The sequence below is a fragment of the Peromyscus leucopus genome, chromosome 1 (assembly GCF_004664715.2).
Source record: "Peromyscus leucopus breed LL Stock chromosome 1, UCI_PerLeu_2.1, whole genome shotgun sequence".
Taxonomy (NCBI): domain Eukaryota; kingdom Metazoa; phylum Chordata; class Mammalia; order Rodentia; family Cricetidae; genus Peromyscus; species Peromyscus leucopus.
The window spans coordinates 122,858,871-122,886,564 of record NC_051063.1 but is presented as its reverse complement, the minus strand read 5'-3'; the positions used below and the strand labels follow the sequence as shown (position 1 = coordinate 122,886,564).

Below are 27,694 nucleotides of genomic sequence, written 5' to 3'. Positions count from 1 at the left end.
TCTGCAAAGACACACACAAAAAAATCCTCACCAAGGGGAAGAGCTATGGAGAAGCGTGTTCAAGACCAGCACACTCATAGACAAATTTAAACGTAAAATTATCATCACTAATCAAAGCTATCACCTACGAAGAAGGCAAAGGAAATTAAGAATAAAAGTATTAGAATGAAAAGAAACATGAAGACAGTGAGATGACTCGTTTGCCAACACACACTCTTCTGTGCAAGATAAGAATGAGGTAGATCGATGCTTCCTGGTGGCCAAGATCGTCTGCCAAGGAAAGAATGCAAGGGGCGGAAAGGCTGGATCAAACTGCCAAAATGATAAAACCCCTGTGTGTGTGTGTGTGTGTGTGTGTGTGTGTGTGTGTGTGTGTGTGTTTTACGTCATTGTTGAGTATCTTGGATCAGAGAGAATTTTTGATTATAGGAGACACTGATTTTCTACAGTATTTTTTATTTTGTTTAAGTTTATGTAACCTGTATGCAGTGTCCTCAGTTAGAAAACCAAGGGAAGACTTTCCATTAACAAAGCGGTGCTACACCTATGTAATGCAAACTGCTGGAAAAGATTTACAACAGTAACCACAAGGAAAAATTCACCTTTATTGGAAAAAATACACCAAGGACATAAAACTGAGCATTATAAATCTAATGAATTGAGAAGTTATCAAGATGTTACTTCTTTTGCAATACAGAAATATTATATAATCCAATTTTCACTGATTCCAAAATTTATAAAATGGTCCCTGAATTTCTTTTGGAAATATTAGTATATAAAATAGACTAGGAAATTCAGAAAATGTCATTACTGGGGATTTTAAACCTAAAGTTAGGATTACCAAAACTCTAGTACCAGCACTAACATACACAGAGGAGCAACTTGGGCATGTTCACACCCACTAGAAGGGTGGGGTGCATAACAAAAATGCAATTTAATATCAGTAGAGAAAGGATCATCCCCTCCCCCCCAAAAAAAATAGTGTTGATGCAACTTAGAACCAAGTTGTGAGTAGAATAGAAAGGTAGTTTTTATTTTGTTGTTTTATTTTGTTTTGGAGACAGTCTCACTGCGCAACTCTGGCTGGCCTCAGACTTCCTATGTAGACCAGGCTAGCTTCGAGCTCACAGAGTCCCACCTGCCTCTGCCTCCTGAGTGCTGGGGTTAAAGGCGTGCACCACACACCTGGCTGTTATTTTGAGACAGGGTCTCTGTAGCCAGCTGGTTCTTAAACTTGCTGTGGGGCTGTCCTCCTGCCTCCACCTCCCAAGTGCTGGGATTACAGGAATATGCCACCGTGCCTGGCCTAGATCAGAGATGCAACAGTTGAAAAAGGAACAATGACTATGCAAGGATAATATTAATGAGTAAAGCATACTGGAATCAGAGTTGGAAGAGTTTCACCGTCGTGACAGCAAAGGACTAACTATAAAGGCAAAGACAGATTTGACTAAAAAGGCTTTGTTGTAATTTTTAAGCATTTTTATAAGAGCCATAATACAACTGTAATTTTCATAATATTTATGAAAAACATTGAAATCAATGAGACTGTATGTAGTAGGGCAAGCCTGTAATCCCAGCACTTGGAAGGCTGCGTCAGAAGGACACACGAATTTAAGGCTAGTGTGGTCTATATAGTGAGTGCCCGGCTAGCCACAGTTACATAGTTGAGACCTTGTTTAAAAATAAATAAATAAATAAATAAAATAAAATGAATAGGTGGCTCAGTGGTTAAGCCCACTAGCTGCTCTTTCAGAGGACCTGGGTTTGACTCCCAGCACCCACATGGCTGCTCACAACCTTCTGTTAGTTCAGTTCCAGGGGATCTGATGCCCTCTTCTGGCCTCCTTGGGCATCAGGCACACAAGTGATGCACAGACAGACATGCGGGCAAAACCCCTATAATATATATATTATATAATATATACATTATAGGGTATATATATATATATATATATATATATATATATATATATATATATATATATATATATCAATGAGACTACCAAAGACCTCATTTGGCCAGAGATGAGCAGAAGATACAAAACATACGGTCTAATAAATAGTTTGCTAACGAGGATCATACTCTACTAAAAAGTGTCACTCTGTTAGCTCCTGCTTTCATGCCGATGACAGTGTCACAGAGGGAGCAGGGCACTCACACACATTGCTCATGGGGGTACAGGTGGGGGGCATGTTTCTGAAAGGCAGTTTGAAATATGTGTAAAACCCATGCATGCCTTTTTTCTTATTAGTTAAAAAAAGGGCCATGTTATGCTGTAGTAAAAACACCACCTCTGAAACCTCAGTGGTAAAACCCATAAGGTTTATCTCTACTGGTGCCACACATCCGTTCTGGGTTGGGGGCGGGGTGGGGTGGGGAGGAAGGAGCTGTCCCACACAGTCACTCAAGGACCCTGGCTGGGAGACGTTCTACCCTGGGGTGTCACCACTTGCTAAGGCAAAGGATCAGAGACACTGGAGTCATGCACGGGACACTCTCCAGTCCTGGTTAGAGTTTCACGTGTTACTTCTGCTCATGTCTCATTGACTGGAATCACTCACAGGGTCCCAAATCACTGACCACAGCGGAGGTGGTGAGTGGAGTCTCTCGTGTCTAGGAAGGAAAGGAGCCAGGATCTGAAGATCAGGGAAGACTAATTTTAGTAATTTATTCTAAGTCAAGATTCTGAACAGTTTAGAAAGATGTCAGAACAATCTTATCATGTCCTGGCTACAAGAGTAGAAAATTGGAAGCAGCTTAAATATCCAAGGTCTGACCTAGGCAGCTGTTAAAAAAGTAGTAGTTACACATTTCCTGATGGAGAAGTACATTCATGATAGAGTACCAAAGAGGAAAGGTGAGTGGCGAGAAGAGTGTGCATGAGATGGTACGGCATGGGAAAGGAACAGAAGCGGCTGTGAGGAGAAGCTGAAGAGTCACGCGTGTTAACAGTGGTTACGATCAGACGGTGGAGCAACAGGTGATTTTTTTGTTCCTTTTATCTTTAGTTTCTTTTTCTTTTTTAAAAAAAGTATCTATTACTTATATTCCAAAAAAGCATTTAGATAGAAAAAAATGGTACTCAAGAAATAATTTGCTTAGCCGATCCATACATGGCATTAAGGTCTTACAGAGATGTAAGAGACGTCTTCCTGTTGTCCTATCATGAGATACCGCCGCACAAGGAGTGAAAGCCAGGCCTTCCAATCAAGAGTGGTATGGGGCAGGGGAGTGGGGGGTAGAGACAGCAATGTACCCCAACAGCTGTGAAGCATCAGTCTCCCGCCAATCTGACAAAGTGCACAAGCATGGCCTCCACTGTGTAGAGGTCCCTGTGGCCTGGAGGTCACTCTGCAACAAGGGCCACACTGTCAGCATAGGGCACCGGACAGTCTCACACAAAAAACAGAAGACCCACAAAGTCTAGAACATTCAGCATCACCACCAGGAATACTCAAAGACTCCTCCTGGTTATGGAGTTGTAGCTGAACTCTCCTAATGGTTTCCCTGGCTTTCCCCCATGCTTCCTTCCCCAGAGAGTGTGTGCACACGCATGGGCGCACACACACACACACACACACACACACACACACACACACACACACACATTTCGTACAACTCAGAATTCCTACCCAAGTCACCTTCCTGCCAGGTTTGCTTTTAAAGAGGGATTTATCATCTTTAGAAAGGTGTAAGGAAAAGACATGTAAGTCATTCACACTTCTATTTAGGACTCGGTCTCCATGCCGTCACACCCACTGTCCCCAGAATATAGTCGATTTCTTTGGGGAAGCCATGTACTCAGAAGTCATGGTCTATTTAAATCATAATCTATATGGATGTTGATTTGAAAGCTTCTGGTTCATGTTGCAAGGGCTTCAACAAATCCAGTGATGGTCCCCTGAATCAAAGGATTGCCATTTCCAGTGACTCACTTCCAGTTGTTAGCAAACAGCCGTGGCTGGCGCGCCCTCAAGGGCAGCCTCCCTTGAGCTCATACCAGGCTGCCTTATTTCCAAGCATGCACCTGGCTACACGTGAGGTTCAGGTTGGGTCTCATTCAAAGTTGGCCCTGGTGTCTGCAGGAGAGGAGACCTGTCTGTAGAAAAAGAGGCCCTGAAAAAACGGGCGGATCATGATGCTTTATGGCAGCACGTGACCGGCATCATATGCCCCCCTTTACTTGATGTCTTACATCACATGCAGAGCATGCACTTGCCCATCACACCCTGAAGGCTGTGGCTGTGGAGCCTGCAGCTGGAGGGCAGCCACCCCTGGGGACAGCCTTCCGAGCATGCAAACTGCTCTGGGCAAGTCAGCACCTCTCCAGCTGTGGCTCATCTGGACTGGCCACCTCTAGGCCAGAACACTGTTTATGTCTCTGAGGACAGAGGCCTTCTGCCTCTTGAAAAGGATGCGTGTGCTTCCATTAAAACCATCAGTAAAGAACTTAAAGCCGCTCTGTGCTCTGCCGGACTGGCCTCTCAGAGCAGAGAGGTTACTGAAGAGTTCCCTACAAACCAGAATCATTCAAGAACGACCCTCACTACGTATGGTGAACAGGAGCACAATTCTGCCTCACTCCTCTGTCAGCTGTCCTTTGCGGTGGACACACACTGAAATAAAGTAGCTACGGTGTGTTTTTAATGGGGCAGATGGGTATTTATTTCTTCTTGGCATCTAAGGAACATCAAAGGTGAACAATGGTGCATAGGAAAACAGTGGATCAAAGTCAGGAGACCCGAGAGCCCTTGCTGCTGGTCACAGCTGGGTTCTCCTGGGCATGCCACTCTGCCTCCACTTCCTGTTGATGATCTCTGCCAAGTTCTCTCACCCAGTGAAGGTCTAAAGTGACAGCTCCTGGGGAGACATAACTGAGGATGATCGGAGGTCTAGCCTGGGCTCTGTTTCGCTCTCCCACTCTGTCCCTCTAGTGGTTTCACATTCCTTAGGCACCAGAAACAGGTCCTCTCCCTGCCCAGCCCTAAGTTAGAGACACAGAAGGATCATGGTGAAAGGGTTATGAGTTTTCCCTGGCCTCTTTTAGGCCCCGTGCGGATGGCTGCAGAAAGTAAGCTAATCAAGGCCCAGACTGCCAGTCGTGGAGCTGCCCGGGCCAGGAGAGCTCACGTGAAACCTGGTTCTCCAGGTGGCTCACTGCAGCGGTAACCGCTGGGAGGAGAGAGCTCACACCCACCTGCACAGGGTTTGAGGTCACGACAACAGTCCCAGACAATCACTGAAGGCATGTCACACCGGTGTGGGTAGATACTGACCAGTTTCAGTGGGTCATCTGCTCTGAGCAGAGCCAGAGGCTATAGACGGGGCCAGCCTCCTGTTGACCATTCAGGCTATCCCTGGGTCATGATGTTCTTAAAAAGACATCAAATGAAGAAACGTGAGCTCTTTAGAGAAAGCAGATGGAAGGGAAGGTCAGCGGTTACTTAGCTTTGTGGGTTCGCTGTGGAGCCTAAATCACCCTTAGGGGAGCCCCTAGGCTCGCTCTTAGGCTCCTGGGTTGTGGCGGTCTGGGGGATGCCTGAGTCTAACAGCACAAAGACTCTGTTTTCCCCCACCTACTGGCTACAAGAAGCTTGCCAAACTCCTCAGCAGCTAACAGTAGGGATCATGGTCTCAACCTTACAGCCAGCCCACTGCAGTAATGACTTCCAGAACTTTCTACATTCCCATTCTCGTCACTTTTGGAAGTCACTGCCATGAGGACGAAGAAGGGGCTTTGGCAACTATCGTCATACGTCACCATGTCACCAGCTCCCACCCCAGCCGCCAAGACAGCTCCTTCTAGATGAGTACGTCACCGTAGACAGAGGCTCACCTGAAGCCTAAGCTCAGGATCCTAGTGTCCAGCGCTCTTGGGCAGCCATGTGCCTAGGCTGCTGATAGACAGGGAGGCCAAGATGGACTAGGAAGAGTCCTCCTCACCCCAAGTTGGGTCATAGCCAATCCAGTCTTTGCTCTCCTAGTGTTCCAGTAGAGCTACAACCGGCTTGAGGCCTATTGGGAGTTGTGGGGAAGGGCAGGGCCAGCAGCAGCCCGGGGTTAAATTGCCCCACAGGTGACCACTCTGGTTGCACAAGACACCTTCACTTGACGGGTTCCCCTTAACCTACCTCAGCATTCCATATCGCCAGCCTGCCTTCCTTTCCTATCCCAATTGAGTCCCTTGCTCAGCGTGACTGCTCAGCTACTGCAAGGAAAGATGTGGACTTGGAAATCACCACAGGGCCTGGTCACGGACATACCGGCCCCAGCCCCTTCCTCAGGCTGTTTTCTCATTCATGCAAAGTCAAGAGGAAGAATTTCTACTCTGTGTGAAGTCCTGTCTAGAGGGTTCTTAGAGAGGCAGGGAATACCAAAGTTCCCCTTGCCCAAGGCATTCAGAAGTGTTGGGGGTCTGGACATAAAACCCCTTGTCTCCCATGGACAATCTCTCCTAAGGAAGGACACCTCAGACCTGAGTGCCCAATGGTACACTAAGAAGTCTCTGAGAGGACAGCTGCATGGCTCCAGGTCCTTCCTTAGCAGGAACTAAGAAAGGAAAGGCAGACCTGGGTAGAACAGAGATGCTCTGTCACTAAGGTCAAGGGCAGCCTCTTGGGCAGCTCTCTTACCCTCATGGCCTGTAGGGATATCTTCTCAATTGTTCAAACCCATTATAGGAACCCAGGCGAGCTTCTAAGCCTAGGTTAGCTCCTATACCAGGCTCTCCCACTAACCTAGAAGCCTCACATGATAGGCCCTCTGCCTAGAAGAGAAGGTGGTCCCAAAGGCGATGACCTCTAGGGCTGGGCTCCCTGCAGGAGGGTCTCAGAGTAGTCCGTGATGCCTCCATTGCCACTGTCCCTGCCTCAGAGCCAAGTCTGGGGTTTGCTGCAGTAAACTGCACTCATTCCTGATCACTTCAGCACAACAAAGATGATGTCGGATTCAACCGGGGTCTCAACTCTGCTGTGGGCTTTGATGAAAACACTAAATTCTGTTTATATGTTTAATTGAACAAATGTTTATTAAGCACCTATTGTGTGCCCGGCACTGTGTGAAGGACCCTCCTGCATCTGTTCCCACAGCGTAAGCATATGCTCTGAAATAAAAACAAAACAAAAACCAACCAACCAACCAACAAAAAAAAACCCCAAAAAACAAAAAAAAAAACAAGGAAAGGAACATTGTCGCAACCATACAAATCAGGGGAGGATGGGGCACAGTGGGTACAAGTGGTCCCCTATCTGTAGGTGTACCCCACAACTTCTGTGTTTTCTTCCCTCTGGATAAGTCTCCACTAAATGGTTCCTTTCAACTAGGTAGGCTTGGCCTACAGCCCAAGGGCCACATGCAGCCAAGGATAACTGTGAATGTGCTCCAACACAAAATAGTAAATTTACTTAAAACATTGTAAGTTTTTTTTTGACAATTATTTCTTTTTGGGTAAGCCAATTTTTCAGTCCTTGAGTGTGAACTTTGGGGATGATGATGCTGTATCACAACATCAAAAGGTTAGATACATCTGCTAAAGCATCCAAATGCATACTGAGAAAAGACACTCCCTCCATGTGCTCATGGACTGGAATCTGCGGAGAGTCACACATGCTGAATGCTACGCAACAGAAGGCGCCCAGTGGCCTGTTATAAAGGATATTGATACTTGGATTAGAAAATACTTTCCCCCCTCAGTTCACAGGGTTGCAACAGCCCTTAAAAAAAAAAAAAAGATATAAACATCCCTGCCCTGACTGCGTAAACGGCTAAGGTAGACCAAGTTCTGGATTCCTGAGTCAGAAGCTTCCAGTTGTCCACAACCTCCCAAGGCCAGAGACGCGAGAGATTTACTGTTCTGGAGGAGTGGGTGGACGGCACAACTGGTCTGGAGACAGACAGACTGCACCTGCATTTACAGAAGCAACAGAAATGGAGAACATCCTATGCCTACTTCATCTCACACACACACTGGAGACTCAGGACCCAGGCTCCTCCGCCTGGCCTAGTTGTCTGTGCCTAACTTGGAGAGTCCTCGGCGGAAGTCATGGAGGTCGTCGATCTTTCCGTCCAGAACCTCGAGGAAGTTCTTCAGCTCCCCCTTCAGGTGGCGCTGTCGGTATTTACTCTCCTCGATGTCTGTCTTTAGAGAACGCACTTTGTCTTCCAAGTTTTGATTGTCTCGTTCCGCTGCCTGATAAGACACAAGAGAGAGGAAGGGTCTGGAAGACAGGGATGGATGGAGCCGTCACTCAAAACATCTGGGCCCTGACGTCAGAGAGGAGGCCATCTTGTGGTGCCATTCCTTTCCTGAGGGTTCTTCAGAAGGAGGACTAAAAGGGGGAGACGGCCAACAGCTGGCCTGAACACCCTCAGCAGCACCCAGAAACGCAGACTGCAGAGTCCCCTTCCAGGGGTTCCCAAAGATTCCAACAGAGAAGCTCTGGAATCTGGGAGCCAGTCCCGGAGCGGTCGGCAGAGACCGCTGTCGTTTATATCCTACCAAAGCCAGAACTTGGCTCCACAAGGCCCTCCCCGGCCCCTGGCTAACACCAGTCCTTTGTGAGGGAGGACTTCCAGTGCCATAGAAGAGCTTTATTCTGTGGGCTTAGACTAGGATTTTCTTGAACATGTGCCCAGACACTGGTTACCAATACAGTTGTAACTGGGGTTGTGCAATTCAAGAAAGTGCCCCTTGTGTATCTCCAGGGGACTGAAGTGAGGAGACACCAGGGGTGAAGAAAACCCTCATTTTGCAGACAGGAAGGTGATGCCGGTGAAGAAGTCACGAGCTGGGAAGCGGCCAAGGTGAACTTGTACCTGACCCAGCACATCCAAGCTACCCATCTGCCCCTTCCTAATCAGCTGTGGTTCTGCAGGGATTTTCTGTGGGTGACAGTCACCCACTCTCTGTTTGTGCTCAAGACCCTTGGTTATGTGGGGAAACCAAAACCCCAACACTGTTGAGGCAGCCCCCAGGGTGCGTGTGATACCCAATCATAGCATTTTGTGAGTGAAAACCCACCCTTGACCCCCCTAGATGTAAAACTGAGGGAGAGTGGAGAAATTAGGGACATGCCGATCACCTCAGGACCAACTCACATCCCCTTACCTCTAATTTCTCAGAGACATATTCACACTCGGACATGAGCTGAGGTATGATTTCACTTTGTTTCCGGAGATCTTTCAACTCCTGGGGGAGACAGAAAATTTTAAACACACACACACACACACACACACACACACACACACACACACCAGATTAAAAACATACTGGTGAGTTGTGTGTGTACTAGGGGGTCCTGATCTCGGAACCTGTCTTGCTCACATGAATAACAATGGAGGAGTGTTATTCTGAAGCATCGGATGACTCTAACGGTGTGGTGTATTAGATGCATCATCGCATGAAATCTGACAAACTGTAAATTGCTGTTTTGTAGCGGGGAAAACTGAGGCCTAGGGAGGATTCGTTAACTTGCCCATGTCCCAGTGTTGTGCCTCCCGGAACAGAAATGCCTGTGAGAATGGAAACACTAGCTGTATGAGCCTGACTGCAGACACCTCTTCTGCTGGTGGGTGATCTTTAGGACTGTCCAGGGCTTTTGGGAAGTCTCCTTTTTTTTTTTTTCTTTTCCCAGGTAGCATCTTATGCATCCCAGGCTGGCCTCAGTGAAGATAGCCTTTGAACTCCTGATCCTCCTGCCTCTACACCTGAGCTCTGGGAGTACAGGCGCATGCCACCACGGTGGGTTTACATGGTACTGGGGATCAAATCCCAAGGCTTCCTGAATGCTAGGCAAGCACCCGACCTTCTGAGCTACGTCCGCCACCCCCAGTTCACTCTAGAGTGCCATAGATACAATGCTGCAGGGGCCAGTGTGAGGTTTTGGTTCTGGAGAAGCCAAGCCACGGTGCAAGTCCTGATTCCCTGTCCTGGAGTCCAGGCAGTGGCCAGGGTCGCAGGTCACAGAGGTGACCGTGCAAGGCCAGGGTCACCGCGGGCCCCACCCGGCGCTCTTTACTCACCGTCTCCTTTTCTCGGAGCTCCGACTCCAGCTCCTCAATCCTGCTCTTCAGCTGGGTGTTCTTCTCCTTCTCCCTGTTTATCTCACTGCACTGTTCTTCCAGCTGCTCAATCTTAAAGGACAATCGGGGCGAGGGTGAGGCTTAGTCATTGAACACCAGCTTGCCCTGACTCCTTTTACGTCAAACGAGCCACGGACGACCCCACTTCTCTGCTCTCCCCAAGCAGGTACCACGCAGCTCCCCTGTGCCGTCTACCCCTGCTTGCCAGCAGGGCCAGGAAGGCATGAAACCCAGCCTGTGTGCTGGGCTTCTGGGTTTCTTAATGGCCACGTGGGAGTAGGTTCAGGATCGCTTTACGTATCTGTCCCAGGCCAGCCGTCCCCCGAATTGACCTGTTTTCCCCAAGAATGGCTTTGACATCATTTCAATCATGTTCTGAATTACTCAGTTTCATCTCAAGGGTTTAAGGTGGCTGAGTAGAATTTAACAAAGCTGCTGGACAGGAAATCAAAGACATCTCAATCACTGCAGCTCAAGATGACCCCCACCCACTGATACCCACAGAAGGGTCCTGGCTGGGGAGCAGTGTATGGGGGTATTGTCTTCGAGATTGACTGGCCAACTCTAGCACTGCCTCTTTTCATGGGACTGGCCCTGGAAAAGGCTAATCAGGCAGAGTACAGAGCCCTCACAGACTGACGCTCTCATCAATTGCTCAGCATTTCTTGGAAACCAAAATGTGCGTGCAGAGCAGGTAGCGGGAGTGGAGCCAATACACAGTCCAAAGCAGCCACACTGATTGCTGCACTCAGACAAAGCCAGTCTTAGACACAAGGCCTCTTCTTAGTGGTGGCCGCACCAAGCCTCAAGACCTAAACCCTCAGCCCCACCGACACTGATGATCCCAACTTCTACCTCCAGCCTGGACATCAAGGACTCAAAGAGCTCCTCCTAGGGAGGCCCACGCCCTCCCGGGCTCCGGGTGACATGACCCCACACCTCAGCGCTGCATTTGGCTATCACGCTCAGACCGGAGGGAGAAAATCAGCTCTTGGCTTGAAAAGGCAGAGCCATCGATCCCTCCAGCCGGCAGATCAGCCAGGGCTCAGATAGGAACACGCCAAGTCAGCAACTGGCCGGGTGCCCTGACTGTCAGCCTGCTCATCACAGGGATGGAAAATAAAAATGACACAAGGCAGCTCTGTGGTAATCAGCACTCAAGGAAGGAGATGGAGTCGGGCTCCGCCACGGTGGCTATGTCCAGGCCAGCTAAGACAAAGGATGCATGTGGGTCAAGGGGCAGGTCCCCCCAAAACTGCACTCATAGAGCATTCTCTGAAGCCCTGTGGGCTCACATACTACAGTCTAAACAGAAACCTGAGAACCTCTCTCTCTGAGCATCCCAGACTTCCATATTAGCGCTGCAGAACAGCTGAAGGTGACTGGAGGGTGGGTTACAGGGAAATTGTGGGGACAATTTAAACCCTCAGTCATCAAAACAGGCCAACAGAAAGAAAGCTCTGCACAGTTGACACCCACCGTTCTCCTATCTAAACGTACATTCTTCCTTTTGCTTCCAAATTTACATTTTTAGAAAAACTGATTTGGATGGGAGCAGGGTGTCTGTGGAAATACACGCCTCAGCATCCTGGATCAATTTTCTAATTTATCCTTGGGTTCCCTTTCCTCCATTGGAAAGCCCAAGCCGCAGAGATGCTAAGGGAATCTCACCTACAGCAAAAGGCCAGCCTGGAGGACTATGGGGGGGGGGGACTCTTGGGAGGGGGTTTTGCTTCCCTTTTCTCTTTCTTAGGAATGCAAAGTCAATCACTGATACCATTGATCCCACTAAGAAAGACAGATAGGTGTTCCAGGAGGAGACAAAAATGTCTTCCTCCTGCCTGCGGGGTGGAGGCTAATGAGGACAGAGGAAAAGGCCTTCAGCGGCTCATCTCCTGGGCCCACTCCGGCTGGCCGGGCCCTCTGTCCCACCTTGCTGCGGAGCCGGTCATTCTCATCTCGGCAGATGGAGAACTGTCTCTTCCATTGCTCCACGCTGGCCGCCGACTCCTGCAGGGCTGTGGTCAGCCGAGCATTGCTCTCCCGTAGGGTCTGCAGCTCAATCTCCCACTTCTTCACATTGGCAGCACTGCAGGGGGACGAGGGAGGGCAGGGATCAGGAGTGGTGTCCATCACACGGCACCTCCACCTGCCGGGGAATGGGAACTCTGTCCTGCCTCAGCTCACCCCAAGGGAAGCTCAAACCCTTGTCTACCAGTCAGCTCATCCACGTTGGATTTGTTCGCACCAACTGCCCAGGGGGCCTGGAGTCTCTTTCTAGTGGGAACATGTCACCTTACCCATTCATTTTCTTAAAGAGTTGCCTTAGAAGAGGGGCAAGGGCCAGATGGTGGTGGCGCACGCCTTTAATCCCAGCACTCGGGGAGGCAGAGGCAGGCGGATCTCTGTGAGTTCAAGGCCAGCCTGGTCTACAAGTGAGTTCCAGGACAGGCTCCAAAACTACACGGAGAAACCCTGTCTCAACAAAACAAAACAATGAAGACAGCCGGGCGGTGGTGGCGCACGCCTTTAATCCCAGCACTCGGGAGGCAGAGCCAGGTGGATCGCTGTGAGTTCGAGGCCAGCCTGGGCTACCAAGTGAGCTCCAGGAAAGGCGCAAAACTACGCAGAGAAACCCTGTCTCGAAAAAACCAAAAAAAAAAAAAAATGAAGAAGAAGAAGAAGAAGAAGAAGAAGAAGAAGAAGAAGAAGAAGAAGAAGAAGAAGAAGAAAGAGAAGAAGAGGGGCAAGGATAGCTCCGCTCTTAAGAGCACACACGGCCTCCTGTTTCACCTTTAACCTCTGTGCCCAGAGAAGACCCTTCCAACAAACGGAGCCAGGTCTCCCTGGGTCACTGCTCCGCTTTGTCCCCTTTCATTTCTGTGTCTTAGAGTCCAGAGAGTTGCAATGCTGAATGTGACCTGAGGTGATGGAGCGGAGCTGGAAAGGACAAACCCACAGGACGTTCTGCTGACAGCTGGAGTGACCGCTCAGTCTCTGGAGGGCTCGTCACACAGCTGGAGTGACTGCTCAGTCTCTGAAGGGCTCGTCACACAGCTGGAGTGACCGCTCAGTCTCTGAAGGGCTCGTCACACAGCTGGAGTGACCGCTCAGTCTCTGGAGGGCTTGTCACACAGCTGGAGTGACCGCTCAGTCTCTGAAGGGCTTGTCACACAGCTGGAGTGACCGCTCAGTCTCTGGAGGGCTTGTCACACAGCTGGAGTGACCGCTCAGTCTCTGGAGGGCTTGTCACATGGGCGTGAGGACCCGAGTTTGATTTATAGCACACATGTAAAAGCCAGGAGCGGTAGTGCATGATGTAATCCCCGTGGTGGGAGGCAGAGGCAGGAGGATCTCTGGGACTCGTTGGCTGTACAGTCTAGATGATTGGTGAGCTCTAAGTTCAGTAAAAACCCCATCTCAAAATTAAAAAAAGAAAACAAAACCATAACAAAAACAGGAGCTAGGCATAGTGACACATGCCTTTAATCCCAGTACTGGAGAGGCAGAGGCAGGTGGATCTCTCTAAGTTTCTGGCCAGCCTGGTCTACAGAGCAAGTTCCAGGACAGCCAGAGCTACAGAGAGACCCTGTCTAAAATAAAAGAGAACAGCAAAAATAGGGCTGAAAAGTGGCTCACGGGATAAGAGTGACTGCTGCAAAAGCAGGAGGACCCGAGTTCCAATCCCCAGCCTCCATGTAAAAGCTGGGCGTAGACAGCCACACGAGCCTGTAATCCCAGCTTTGAGGGGCAGAGACAGAACTGGATCACAGACGCCATATCAAAGGGTGGGCCAGCCCAGCCAAATGGGGGGCTGTGGGTTTCAGCAAGAAGCCTTGACTCAGAAAATAAGGTAGAAAGTGATAGAGGAAAACGCCAGCATCTCCTCTGGTTTCTGTATGTCCGCATAGGTGCATGCTACCCCACACGCATACACGTACCCCATTCACACACACACACACACACACACACACACACACACACACACACACACACACACACAGTAAGTCAGTCTCGCTCTCTACAGACACATACAGGAATTCGATGTCTGTCTCTGTCTCCGAGGTAGATGATTCCTGAGGAGCAACACACAAAGTTGACTTTTGGCCTTCACATACATGCATACACACAACACCCCCCCACACACACACATATATTCACTCAAGTGCATGCACACTTCCACACACAGGAACCTGCACACACACACACAAAGAGAATTTCTGCTCAGCTGAGGAACGCCCATTTTCTAATGACTGAAAGAAAAAATTGAAATATATACACCATATCTGAACAGTGTTACCTTTCTATCTACTGCCTCATAAATCTATGATTTGATTAGGAAATGCATGCTTTCAGATTTAAATGCCACAGACTGAATAAAAAACCCAGTAACCTGTTTTTATCTAATGAATTTTAGAGGTGATGACTGAGAATTAAGCCAATTTAGGGGAATGGCTTCATGGCTATTCCTTTAACTTGCTTTTCACTGAACTTGGACTTGAAAACATTTATTTTTGGGGTTGGAATATTTTCATCTGGGCATCCCACTGTGACTTAAACAACCAAAGATAGGTAAGAAAAGAGACTGGTCAGTTTTATCTTTGAAGCACCTAAAAAGAACCAGCATCCAGACGCAGAAGGTGGCATCTAAAAGTCTCTTGTGCTTTCTGGAATTTCTAGGTCAGCCCCCAGGAGTTAAGTTGCAAGCGGCAGCCAGGATGCTGAGCGAGGCCAGTGAATGGAGGCGTTTTTGGGGGCTCCAGCTGGGGCAGCGGCTGGCTGCAGATTACCTGCGGGGATAAGTGCAAACAAGGCAGGCCTGGGAGATGGAAAGGCTCGCTTTAACCACGTGACCTAGGCAGGGAGTCACTTTACTAACTGTGCCTAGTGTCCTCAACAGTCCAGAGCGGGAATTTAGACAGGACAGGCCTGAAGGTGAGCCGGCTCTGACATGGGGAAGTCTCGTGAGAGCAGAGAACCTTCTTAGCCACAAGGACGAGACTGAAGGCATCTGGCCAAAGCCCCCAGCCAGGTGAGCAGAGTAATTCTGAAGGTACCAAGGCCAGTCCTGAAGACCCAGAAACACAATAGCTTGTGTTGCCATTTAAAATGTAAGTCTTTGGGGCTGGAGAGATGGCTCAGAGGTTAAGAGCACTGACTGCTCTTCCAAAGGTCCTGAGTTCAATTCCCAGCAACCACATGGTGGTTCACAACCATTTGTAATGAGATCTGGTGCCCTCTTCTGGCCTGCAGTCATACATGCTGTATACATAATAAATAAATCTTAAAAAAAAAAAAAAATGTAAGTCTTGTTGCCATCAGTATGGATGTCCTGTTAACGTACAGAACCACTTAGAAGAAACCCAAACCTTGAGAACCACCCTGCTTCCTAGCTCTTCTCAACTGAAGCCACCTGGGTTTGGAGTGAAGGATGGCTGACTCAGGTTTGATCGGCACACATTATGTTCATTTGATGTCATGCTGTACGCAGTAGGTATGTAGAACTATGAGTTAACTATAAATATTTTTAAAGACTTGTGTTTTTATTTGTGCGTGTGCCACACATGTGCCGGGGCTCTCAGAGGCCAAAGAAAGTGCTGGATCCCCTGCAGCTGGAGTTACAGGCAATTATGGGGCACCCGGAGTGGGTTTTGGCAACGGAACTCAAGTTCTCTGCAAGAGCAGCAAGCACTCTTATCGATGAACCATCCCTCGAGTCTCTATAAAATTTTCCCCTCTCATCTTTCCCCGTAAATATTTTTAAAGACCAGAAATCATATGTTGACGTGTTAAATCATTCATTTGTGACCCTCAAAAATGACTTTAAAGTGATGGTCATGTTTGTGATCCTGGCACTGGTGAGACAGAGGCAGGGAGATTGGAGTTCAAGACTGTCCTCAGCTACAGAGCGAGGCTGGGTCGGGGCTTACTCATGCTAAAGACCCTGCTTCAAAACAGCAGCCGAAACCACGTGCTGACGTCATCCTGGACACTCCTCACCAGCTTTATTCCCGTGGGTTTATGGTTCTAGTTAATTCTGTAAAGGAAACCTCTTTTTCAAATACTATCCTATCCTTTTTATAGATAGGATTATTATTGGCTTTTATATGTGATTTCATATTATTTTTTCATATTTTAGATTTTTTTAAAGCAGAATTGGAATTTATTGAAAGGTATTTTTCATAGATCCTAAGCACAATGGTTAATAGGAAGGCACAGGGCACACCTGAGAGCATGGGTGTTGGCTTTTCAAAGAGAGCTGACATTTCTTAGGGTTTTATATGCTTCTCTTGGATGCTTAACTCTTTCTTGTCCTAGATGAATAAATGGTAAATATTGCTCTTAAAAAACAAAACAGACTCTTTTACACACATTCACACATAATTATATCCTCCACACACACTTCCTCATGCTAACACACTCGTACACACTGAATGATAGGCCTGACAGATAGACAGTGAAGCCAACTGGTCTTCCTCCTCTGAGGAGATAAAATGTGATTCTCCGAGTAAGACAGTCTTTCTTCCAGTTCCCGAAACCCTGCCCAGCTGGAAAGGCTTCCTGGAAAAACAGAGCGTAAAGAACAGAGGGTGTGGATTTGGAAGCAGCCTCACCTCTGTGTCAAAGCGATCTTCAGTTTGTCATTCTCAGACTTGAGGTGGGTGTCAGCCGGACTCACATGCGAGGCCTTCTCATCATCCGTCCCGTTGACGCTGGATGCCTGGATGGAAGATGGGGTTTCACGCCCAGATTCCTGGCCAAAGTGAATTATCTTCACATGTTACTGCTTGTCCTTACATTGGCAGCAAATTAGGCATAATGAGAAAATATGTGTTTATGAGTCTGGACAAACCGACTCATTGAACCAGAATGCAGTGTAGACCAATCAGCAAAAAGGCTGACCAAGACAATCAATCCTAGAGCTTAAAGACCCCAAACATGCCACATGGAGTTCATAAAGTCTGCGATTTACTGACAAGGTAATACCTGGGCCACCACTCAGAGCTTTTTAATTCAAACTTTATGTTCTTATTTTCTGTGTTCAGTTCCTGCCTGCTAAGCTTGAATACCTGGTCCCCTAAATACTCCAGGACAGAAGTTACAATTGACAAAGGGATTACTTTAAAAAACAAAGAGCCCGAGGAATAGCAAATCCTTGAGGATACAGAAAGAGTATCAGAAACAGCTGACGTACAGATCCCGGCTATGGAGAGTTAGACCAACGTATTTATTAAAAACACAGGAACCAGATACAGTGTTTGCTGGCTTCATTACTGCTTAGCATTCTTATGAATATCCTGAAGTGGTTTTTTGTAATAAAACCAAACCACCAGGAGGAAAACCTCATCTAGTCTTGAATAAGATCTGAGATCTTGTTTAGCCTCCAATAGGCATAGAGGCAGTGTGAAGAGAATAATGTATAAATTTGACTAACTTAAATTTCTGCACTACAAAACAGAAGTCATAAATAAAATTAAAATGCAAACAAAACACCAGGGAAAATATATGCAGCAGGTGTTAAAAGTGAAATTTAAAGATCTTTTCCATGTTGAAAATCTCTTGAGTTATTTTCTTACATTAAGATTTTATTTACATGTGTAAAAAAAATTGCATACACGTGCAAACATGTATGTGGAGGTCAGAGGACAACGTTCAGGAATGCATTCTCTTCAACTGCAGGTTCCTTGGATGGAGCAGAAGTCATTCAGCTCATCAGGCTTGTATGGCAGGTACTCTTACCTGCTGGCCCAAGAACCCTCATTTTTAGAGTTACATACTGAAATACTTTTGGATCTATTAAGATACCTTGGGTTGCCTTTAAAGCATGGGCCAGGCAGCAGAAGCAGGGGCCCAAACCAAACACTTGGTCATTGAGGGTCATCATACAGCATCAGTCCAACATTTTCACACACATTAAAACAGATGTAAGGCCAGCAGCTGTGGCTGTCTGGCCAAGCATGTGATCAAGCTAGTCAATAGCCAAGCACGGAGGGCGGGGTTCAAGAGCCCTTATCCCTAACTGGGGAGTTACTGACAGTCGGTGTCTTGTGGAGGAGGGAGAATGGGTTTTCTCTAAGGGTGTGGCCCCAGCTAGGTCAGCCATGGGCCAGTGGACAGTGTCACATCCAAGAGTATAAGGGAGCACAGAGTGGACTTGGTAGGTTATTTAAGAAAAAAAAAAAGAAAGGAAGAAAGAGAGAAAGGACAAAAGTTGGGAGAGGACGTGGGGGTGAATATGGGAGGAGTTGGGGTGAATATGATCAAAATACCTCATATGAAAGTCTCAAAGAATTAATAAAAAATATTGTATTACATATTTAATAGCATATTAGAATATGTAAAGCCCTTAGAAAACGATGTATGAATACTTTAACTCTTTTCAAAAGGACAGAAAGACCATTGATAATTACAAAAAAATAAATGCATGTAACCAATAGCATGAAAACATTCAGTGTCTCTAGAAATGGAAAAGGCCAATGGAGGTACACTTTCCATCTGTCAATCAACAAGTTTCCTTAGTGAGGTGTGGGAAGAAAAAGCCCTACTCACTGCTGGTGGCAGTCAGAACTCAACATTGCTGTAGGCTAAGAGGAGACACCTCAATACTTTAAATGCCCACACCTCAAGCCGTGTTTCCATTTCCAGAATTTATCCCGCAGAGAACGATCAAATGCTCAAAGCTGGGGAGGGATGTTCATCACCATGGTATTTATGTTAGTGAGAAAAAAACCAACAACAACAACAACAAAAAAACCAACCAGCTGTCCCAAATTGTAGGAGGTTAAGGGAGAAAGTCATGATACAAACTGGAATATTACTAGGGCATTAAAGCAGGTTTGAAAGTGAACTGGAAACCAGAAAGAAATGATCACGACTTACAAAGTATTTTCTTAAAAGGTTAAAAAGAGTAATACAAAAAAATGTACTAGCAAGGTATAATAAAAATACATACTTTCAAATACTACCAACCCATCCTCCAACTGCGATACAGCACATGGCCTGGAGCTTGTTTTCCAGTGCTGGGGTTTGAACTCGGGGCCTTGTGCTTGTTAGGTAAGTATTCTACTGCTGAGCTACAACCCCAGCCTAAAGGGGGGGGGGGGCTTTATTTCTTTCTTGAGAGTGTGCTATGTGGTATTGCTTTTATTGTCAAATATGCACAAAACCTATACTAAATGTTTTTGTCATTTGTAATTTGGTCAGAGTGCTCATTCACTGAAAAGACTCAAGGAAATAAGCAGCCTATGGTTCAGAACGAGGAAAACAGACAATGAAGGATCCGCAAAGATGAATAAAAACTGAGGCTCAAGAGACAAAAACTCATTTCTACTTAATATCCTACTAGGTACATTTATCCAACAAGATAACCTTAAAACAAAATATTTTAGACAAATTCAGATATTTAAATTTAAAGATATCACTATGAAATGTGGTATTCAGAAAAAGACAGTGTATTAGAACTCTCTATACCAGGGACCATTTCTGAGGAAGCTTTAAAAATGCCCATGGGGCGTGGGGGTTGGAGAGATGGCTCAGTGGTTAAGAGTGTGTGGTAATTTTCCAGAGGACCCCAGGTCAATTGCCAGCATGTGTATCAGGTGATGCATGACACCCTGCAACCCCAGCTCAAGTGGATCTGATATACTACTGGTCTCCTTGGGCACCCCCAACACATGACCTACAGATACACATACACACATGATTAAATGTAAAATTAAAAACAAAAAACGAAGAGAAAATATCTATAGTTTCTACCCACATTTCCATTTCAAGAACTCACCCTAGGTGATTGATTACTCAATAAATACTCCACGAAATCAAGCTGTCACTTGGATTAAGGACTATTTAGAAAGGACCAGGGAAGTTCCCGTCCACCTGGAGCCTGGCATATATTCAATCCCATAAACCTATCTAGAGTGTCTCTTTTACGGCGAGCCCAAGACAAAGTATGGGCATGCACCTCAAGACAGACCTAGCTCTGCCCGTCGGGGTCATCCTAGCCAGCCAAACCAGGGCCCCGGCGGACTCTCTCATCCTGCCTGGAGCGCTCGCTCCCGACCTCCTCTTTTCCTTACTTCCCAGGCTTCAGCTATTCTGTTTGGCTCGTGGTCAGGTCGGGTGTTGAATGCCACTCTTTCAGGTGCCTGGTCTTCCTGGTTCTGTCCTAGGCACTGTGCCTCCAGCCGACCCTTTCTCACCTGCACCACAGCTACGCAGGCCAAGAAGTTCTCCCCACCTCCAGAACCCTCCTGAGACACATCCCGCAGCACGCTCTTACATCATGCTCACATCAACTCCATATCAGTAGTCATATAACAACTCCGATGTCTGCTGACCACCTAGCTAGTGAAATGGATGGTAATGAGGAATCCCCGGTCTCACAGCATCTCCAGGCTTTATCTCCATACCTGATGCAGAAGTAAGTGTACAAGGCTGTGGTGGTATTGTGTTCCCCAAAATATTGTGTACCCTAATAAACTTATCTGGGGTCAGAGAACAGAAAAGCCACTAAATACTTAGGATAGGCAGTGGTAGCACATGCCTTTAATCCTAGCATTCCAGAGGCAAAGCTAGGCAGATCTCTGTGTGTTCAAGGATACAGCCAAGCATGGTGACTCACGCCTTTAATCCCAGAAATCGAGCCTTTAATCCCAGGGAGTGGTGGTAGAAAGCAGAAAGGTATATAAGGCATGAGGACCAGAAACTAGAAGCTTTTAGCTGGTTAAGCTTCAGGCTTTTGAGCAGCATAGTTCAGCTGAGAGCCATTGGGATGAGGACACAGAAGCTTCCAGTCTGAGGAAACAAGACCAGCTGAGAAGTTGGCCAGGTGAGTTTAGCTGTGGCTTGTCCTGTCTCTCTGATCTTCCAGCGTTCACCTCAATACCTGGCTCAGGTTTGTTTTTATTAATAAGAACTTTTAAGATTCCTGCTACACCTGGCACCCAACGTTCGTGGTATGAATTCATGAAAAAGCTGCTTGCCTGTGGCCTTGCGGGCCCCTGCTCAGACCCAGGCTACCCTCAGCCAGTTGTGGTGAAGCACACTGGTTGGATTTACTAAAGGAGGCAGAGGCAGGAGGATCCCGAGTTTGAGGCCAACTTAGGAGAAGCTTTGGCCGTGACTGAGCCACAAACAGTGGTGGGACCATGGAGGCAGTGGCTACTGCTCCACGTTGCCAGCTCCTTCTCATCATGTTGGTGACTGCGGTGATGCTGCTACCTGGGATGAAGGGTTTACTGCTGCTGGTTCAGAGAAGAATTGCCAGGACCATCATGTTACAAGAAAGCATCGGCAAAGGTCGGTTTGGAAAAGTTTGGCAAGACAAATGGTGGGGAGAAATTGCTGTGAAGATTTTCTCTTCTAGGGAAGAATGTTCATGGTTCCAAGAGACAGACATTTATCAGACTATGATTGCTCCAAACCACAGAGGAGGCACCAAAAAAAAAATAAATAAAAAAATAAAATGTCTGCAGGGAACCATGACCACACCTAACAGTGACTTTGAAATCTTCAAAAAGGTGACAGAACTCCACAGTGATGATTCCACAAGGACTATGGTAAAGCCATTAAGCTGATTAACACCACGGAAAGATCGACTTTGGACTACAAACTACTCAGGACAATTTCGAGAGGACTAGCTGAGATGATCCAGCCTGACAGACTACTCAAGCAAGGACTTGTGACAAGCCCTGAACTTTCCAATTATGCAGAGACTGGACAAATGATACAGGACTTGACAATTAACCCAAAATTTTCTTTTCAGGATCCCCTAAAGATGTCTTTGCCCCTAGAAAGCAGGAAGTAATTTTAAGAAAAAAAGCCCATGTTCCCAAGAGGTGGGGTGGGTGTTTTTTGGTCGTTCAATGGCTTATGGATAATTGACATTGTTTAAGATGGTTGGTTACAAGTTGTTAATTGTTAATGGTCAGGGAAAAAGCTGAACATGGAAATTAGATTCAGAGGTTTTTTTTTTTTTTTTAAAAAAAGGAAAAATAAAGAAGAGAATATAGATATGAGGTAGATCACTGAATCTACCATGAGAAAAAAGATAAAGAAATAATAAGATAAATGAGTAGATAATTGAATCTACTCTAAAAAGAAAAAGGGGAAGATATAAAAATGACAAAAGGTAGATTACTGAATCTATTATGAAAAGAAAAATATTTTAAAAAAGGAACTACTTGTTTTAAATAGGATTAGTAATGAATTTTTTTGAGTTTATCAAATGTTACTGGACTGGACATTGTTAATATATATAATGGAGTTTTTGACTGTATATATTGTATATACTATTCTTGTATTAGTTATAAACTTTTTTTAAATTTTAGACAAAAAGAGAGGAAATGTGGTGGTATTGTGTTCCCCAAAATATTGCGTACCCCAATAAACTTATTACACAAGGCAGATACCCAGGTTGTCTGGCTCGACAATCACTCTTACTCCAAATCCCATGTCTGCTCCTGGAGTCTCCCTTTCCCTGTCTCTAGCTGTAAAATGGTCAAGCCTTCTCTCATCAACAAAGACACCAGGCATCCTAGTATTTTTAAAATCTCAGGTTAAATGGGTCTTTTACAGCCATCATTATCACACTTTTAAGCAGACAGACTACTCAAATCCTGGCAAAGCCAGATCTCTTCAGACTTAGAGCGTGCAGGACTACCACCTGCCACCTGTCTTCTGTTAAGCATTTTCCCTAGTGAGCAGGAGGTGCCTGCAGCCACTGAAGAACATCTCACTATGGACTTCCCAACAGTCATCAAACATTGCCTCACCACTCACACTGCCTCTCCTCAAGGTTGCTAGCGTTCAAGAAAGCACAACATTGCCCTTGACCTAGCGTGAAGGGCCTTAGTGCAGACACTGTGCACTGGCCAAGCCCCGACCCCTTCTGCAGTGCGGACACAAAGCCTGGTCTTGAACAGGCTAAGTAAGCATTCTACCACTAGTTACACCGTGACCTTGAAACAGAGTGACTGCACAAGCTCTTCCTGGCCTGGGAACAGGCAACTCGGAGTGTATCAACAGTTCTCTGTCAAGAATACGGTCCTACACCGGAGAAGTTCCAAAGTCTCATAAAAAAACATGTCACTTCATCTCTTGGAGAGCAGGCTAACAGTTGAAATATGCCTTCAGAATGCCCTGCTGCTAAAATTACCTGTTTCTTGCCAAGAGTGACAAGGAATAAGGAATCTCAATTACTGATCACACTCATATTTATTTCAGGGACAAATGACTTACTTGGGAATGATTACTCGAGGTCTCGATTTTCTCCTGGGACTTGTCTCTGGCGAGTCTGGCAGCTTCCTTTACCTCCTGGAATTTCTCTGCAAACTGAACATGCAGAACAGTCATTAGGACTTACTTTAATCTTATTCCTGGTCATATTCAGTAGCAGCCTTTATTATTTTGTATCCATTTTAAGCCTATAAATTAGGTACAAATGGCGGAAAATCTTTATCTGTCATTAAAAGGAAACAAAGATTAGAAATCCCCTTTTCCGATAAACACTATGGCCACAGTCAGACCAGAAGCAGTTTCAAAGTTACTGATGCCAGCTGGATGCAGTAACTAAGAGAAAGCACAAACTCGCAATCCTCTGGTTAACAGTACCTAATGGCTCCCCCACTGAAGGTACCCGAGGGAAAATCCACAAACTCCATTAAAGGGATTCAAGAACTTGGAAGTTAACGCCACAAAAAAGGGAAAACGAGGCTGGGTTTGGTGGTGCATACCTGGCACCCCAGAACTTGGGAGGCTGAGGTGACTGAATTGAAAGTTCAAAGCCAGCTCATGCCATATAAAGAGGTCTAGGGCAGCCTGATATGAACAGTTAGACCCCAACATGCAACAGCAGCGGCAACCACAAACCAAACACCTAAAATGTTGGGGGGGGGGAGTTAGTTTTAGGTATAAAAATAGAAAAATGCAATAAATGGCCTATGATTAGATCTTTAATTATCACATAATTTGCTTTTAAATGCTTCAGCAAGAATGAGGAAACAGGACAAAGTGCTGACGTGATGGTTAACCGTTACTGTCAGCTTGACTCGATTTGCAACCACCTAGGAGACACACCTCTTTGTTCGTCTGTGAGAGTGTTTCCTAAGAGGTTTACCTGAGGTGGGAAGACAAGCCCTGAATGTAGATACCATCCTATATGCTGGGATCTCTGAATACATGAAGCGGGCAGGTGCTGAGGACCAGCACTCAGCTCTCGGCTTCCTGTCTGCAGATGCAATGGGACCAGCCAGCCACTTCCTGTCCGCCCCATGAAAGCGTGAGCCAAAACAAATCCTTCTCTAGGTCGCTTTTATCACAGCAATGAGGAAAGGAGCCAACACAATGAACACTGAAATCTAGCTGATACGCGCACTCTTTATTGTTCTGTTCTCTATTTTTAAAAAGTGTTTTAATATTTCCATAATTTAAAAGCCCTAAAGTCAGGGCTGGAGAGGTGGCTCAACAGTTAAGAGCATGAACTGCTCTTGTGGAGGACCTGAGTTCGGTTCCCAGCACCTACGTCAGGCGGCTCACACCCAACCGTAACTCCAGCTCCAGGGGACCCCACACCCTCTTCTGGGGTCCCTGTGCACTGTACTCAGTGCACAAATCCACACTCGGATAAGCATATACACGTAATTTAAAGGGAACATTTAAAAACTCTTCTAAAAATCCTAAAGTCACAGGAAAACCCTATCAGTTGCTGGCTCACCGTCACTGACTGGCAGGGGACTGAGTCACTTAGAATGTAACTGTTAGTGCGGAGAAGGGCTTGGACAGAGGATGCTGGCATTATAAATCAGGAGGGCACAAGGGCAACCCTGAGACAAGAAAAGCCAGCAGGCTGCAAGCCCTCTGAGCAGCACTGGGAACCCTGACAGAGTGGGATTGGGTGCTGGCAAGCCCAGAGCCCCCGTGGGAGCAGAGAAGGGCATCCTTCCTGTTGCAGCCCGCGTTCCCCTTGCAGACCCCCGGGTGAGTAGAAAAGGACATCCTTCCTGTTCCAGCCCGCGTTCCCCTTGCAGACCTACTAAGCAAGCTACAGACAGGGGGGCTTCAGACTTGACCACTCCAGAGCTGTCAGAAGAAAATCACTTTATCTGCTGCTTAAAACAGATGAGACTCCCCCGCCCCACCCCGGGCCAGTCCCAGGCACATGTGTTTATTCTTGAATGGATGCACTTCTGCTTACTGAGAAAGGAAACAATAGTGTCAAAGACTTGGCCCCTCCCCACAAAGGAACTCCGAGTTTATGAAGGATTTTGCTTACATTCAAACAGACACAAATGAAAAAGGAAATTTCAGGGGGGAAAAAAGCTTTGAAGTAATGAGAGAGGAGAATGGGACTGGGGAGATGGGTTAGCTGTTGAGAGCACTTGCTGATCTTGCAGAGGGCAAGGGTTTGGTTCCCAGCACTCACAGAGCAGCTCATAACCATTTCTATCAGTTTTGGGGGTTCTGATGCCCTCTTCTGGCCTCTGCTGGTACTGCATGCTCATACACACACTCGGGCAAAACACTCATACACATGAAATAAAAACAAACAGGGGCTGGAGAGATGACTCAGAGGTTAAGAGCACTGGCTGCTCTTCCAGAGGTCCTGAGTTCAATTCCCAGCAACCACATGGTGGCTCACAACCATCTATAATGGGATCTGGTATCCTTTTCTGGCGTGCAGGTGTACATGCAGACAGAACACTATATATATAAGAAGTAAATAAGTCTTAAAAAAATAAATCTTTAAAATGCATATTTATAAACAAGAGAAGCCTATCAGATACATTTTTAAGAACTCCTCATTTAAAATATACTAGAAGCTCAGCATGGCGTTTCACGCCTCTAGTCTCAGCACTTGAGAGGCTGAGGCAGGAGGATTACTGAGAGTTCTAAGCCAGCCAGCCTTGGCTACACAATGAGTTCTAAGCCAGCCTGGAGTGTAATGTAAGACCTTATCTCAAAAACACAAAAACAACCCCCCAAAACAGCAACAACAAAAACCTAAACAAACAAAACAAAACTCCGTGTTATCAGCTGGTACAGAACAGAGCAGAAGGAGCCATGAGAATCAGGCCCTATCGCCTGAGCAGTAAGCCAAAGGCAGCAGGAACAGCAAATGAACAGAGAAGATTATCCAGCTACAGTAAGTGGGAAAGTGTGCTGAGCCCCTGATGAGTTAAAAGGCAGCTACGAGAAAGACCAGACCGGGGTGTAAACAGAATCAAGCCTTCATCAGCCTGCTGCTTGAGGGGTAGGAAAGCAATGCTCTAAACTTGGAGGCCATGAAAGAAAACCACAGACGTGACAGGTTTGACTATATAACCATTCAAAGCTTTGAGTGCAGAAATAAAAAACAACAACAAAACAAAACAGAAAAATACCCAACTCAGAAGGGAAACAAGAGCCAGGGAAAAATGCCCTCAGCCAGGATAGGACAACATAACAAAAGACTGTTATTTTTTTAACAGAGTTTGCACAAGATGAAAATGCCAATAGATAAACTGCAAAATCCATGAGTGAAAATACAGTAAATAAATGATCTGTGAGGAGAATTGTTCAGCCCGGCTGGAAATCTGAAGTATTAGAATGAGGTGCTGTTCTTTGCCTGTAAAATTAGCTCACACTAAATACAATCACAAACCCCGGTGCTGGTGAGATCTTTCTGGTAGCGAGTTTTGGTACAGCCCCACTGAGCAGCAATTTGGAAGCACATATCGTGAGTGACAAAAATATTCATACCTACTGACGCAGTGATATCGCTTCTGGGAAACCGCAGAGAAAATAATTGAGAATACGAAAAAAAGGGGCCTTCAATATAATGATCATAATCCTAGCATTATCTTCAGTAATGAAAAACTGGAAGCAATCCAAGGCCCTGTGAGGCTGGGGGGGAGCGAGCCTTTCACAGCCTCTGACTACCGGAAGAGCAGAGCCAGGTATAGAGTGTTCAAAAATTATCATCTGGTGGGGAGAGACTGCCTCCAGGTCTAAAGCTTTCTAATATTTCTCCTTTATTATACTAAAAACCACATACACTTGTAAGCTTAGAAAAATACTGTTTTAATTTTTTGCTATTATTGTGTCTGTGTGTGCGTGTAGGGGTCAGAGGGTGGCCTACAGAGTCAGTGCCCACCTTCCACTTTTATGTGGGCACCAGGGATCAAACTCAGGACATGGGGCAAGCATCTTACACCTGCTAAGCCATCTCAGTAGCCCCAAAAGATGTTTTTAAAATCGATGCTCTCATCAGAGATGAGCACTAATCACATAAGCTTTCTATATGTATATATGTACTCATCACATTTTTAAAAAATGAAATGATGCTGTATATCTCATTTATAACCACCTCTGAAATTAATAATATGGTGTCAATACTTCCAAGCATTTATAAGCTCTTCTACTAAATTACTTTAATTGCTACACAATCTTATCCTGGCTATTTAATCAATTTCCCTTTTTTTGTATTTTTTTATTAAGAAATAGTTTTTATTCATTTTACATACTGATCACAGATCTCCCTCTCTTCCCTCCTCCCGCTTCCCCAGACTTCCCCCGCAACCACCACCACCCCCCATTCCCTCCTACAAGAAGGTAAGGCCTCTCATGGGGAAT

At 46.2% G+C, this 27,694-nt stretch overlaps 1 protein-coding gene across 2 annotated transcripts in view; it reads right to left on the bottom strand.

Moving 5' to 3' along the window:
* Positions 1-4,653: 4,653 nt before the first annotated feature.
* The window catches only part of Homer2 (homer scaffold protein 2), a 97,969-nt gene continuing 74,928 nt past the window's right edge, over positions 4,654-27,694 (bottom strand). Inside the window, exons 4-9 of one of the 2 annotated variants that reach the window (XM_028873797.2) lie at positions 23,324-23,416; positions 16,699-16,838; positions 12,017-12,173; positions 10,025-10,135; positions 9,111-9,191; positions 4,654-8,192 (exon numbers count right to left, since the gene is read on the bottom strand). In XM_028873797.2, coding sequence (XP_028729630.1) covers positions 8,004-8,192; positions 9,111-9,191; positions 10,025-10,135; positions 12,017-12,173; positions 16,699-16,838; positions 23,324-23,416 — 771 coding nt within the window. In that variant the 3' untranslated portion in view covers positions 4,654-8,003. The remainder of the gene's footprint in view (positions 8,193-9,110; positions 9,192-10,024; positions 10,136-12,016; positions 12,174-16,698; positions 16,839-23,323; positions 23,417-27,694) is intronic. The other variant, XM_028873799.2, reaches the window with a different exon arrangement.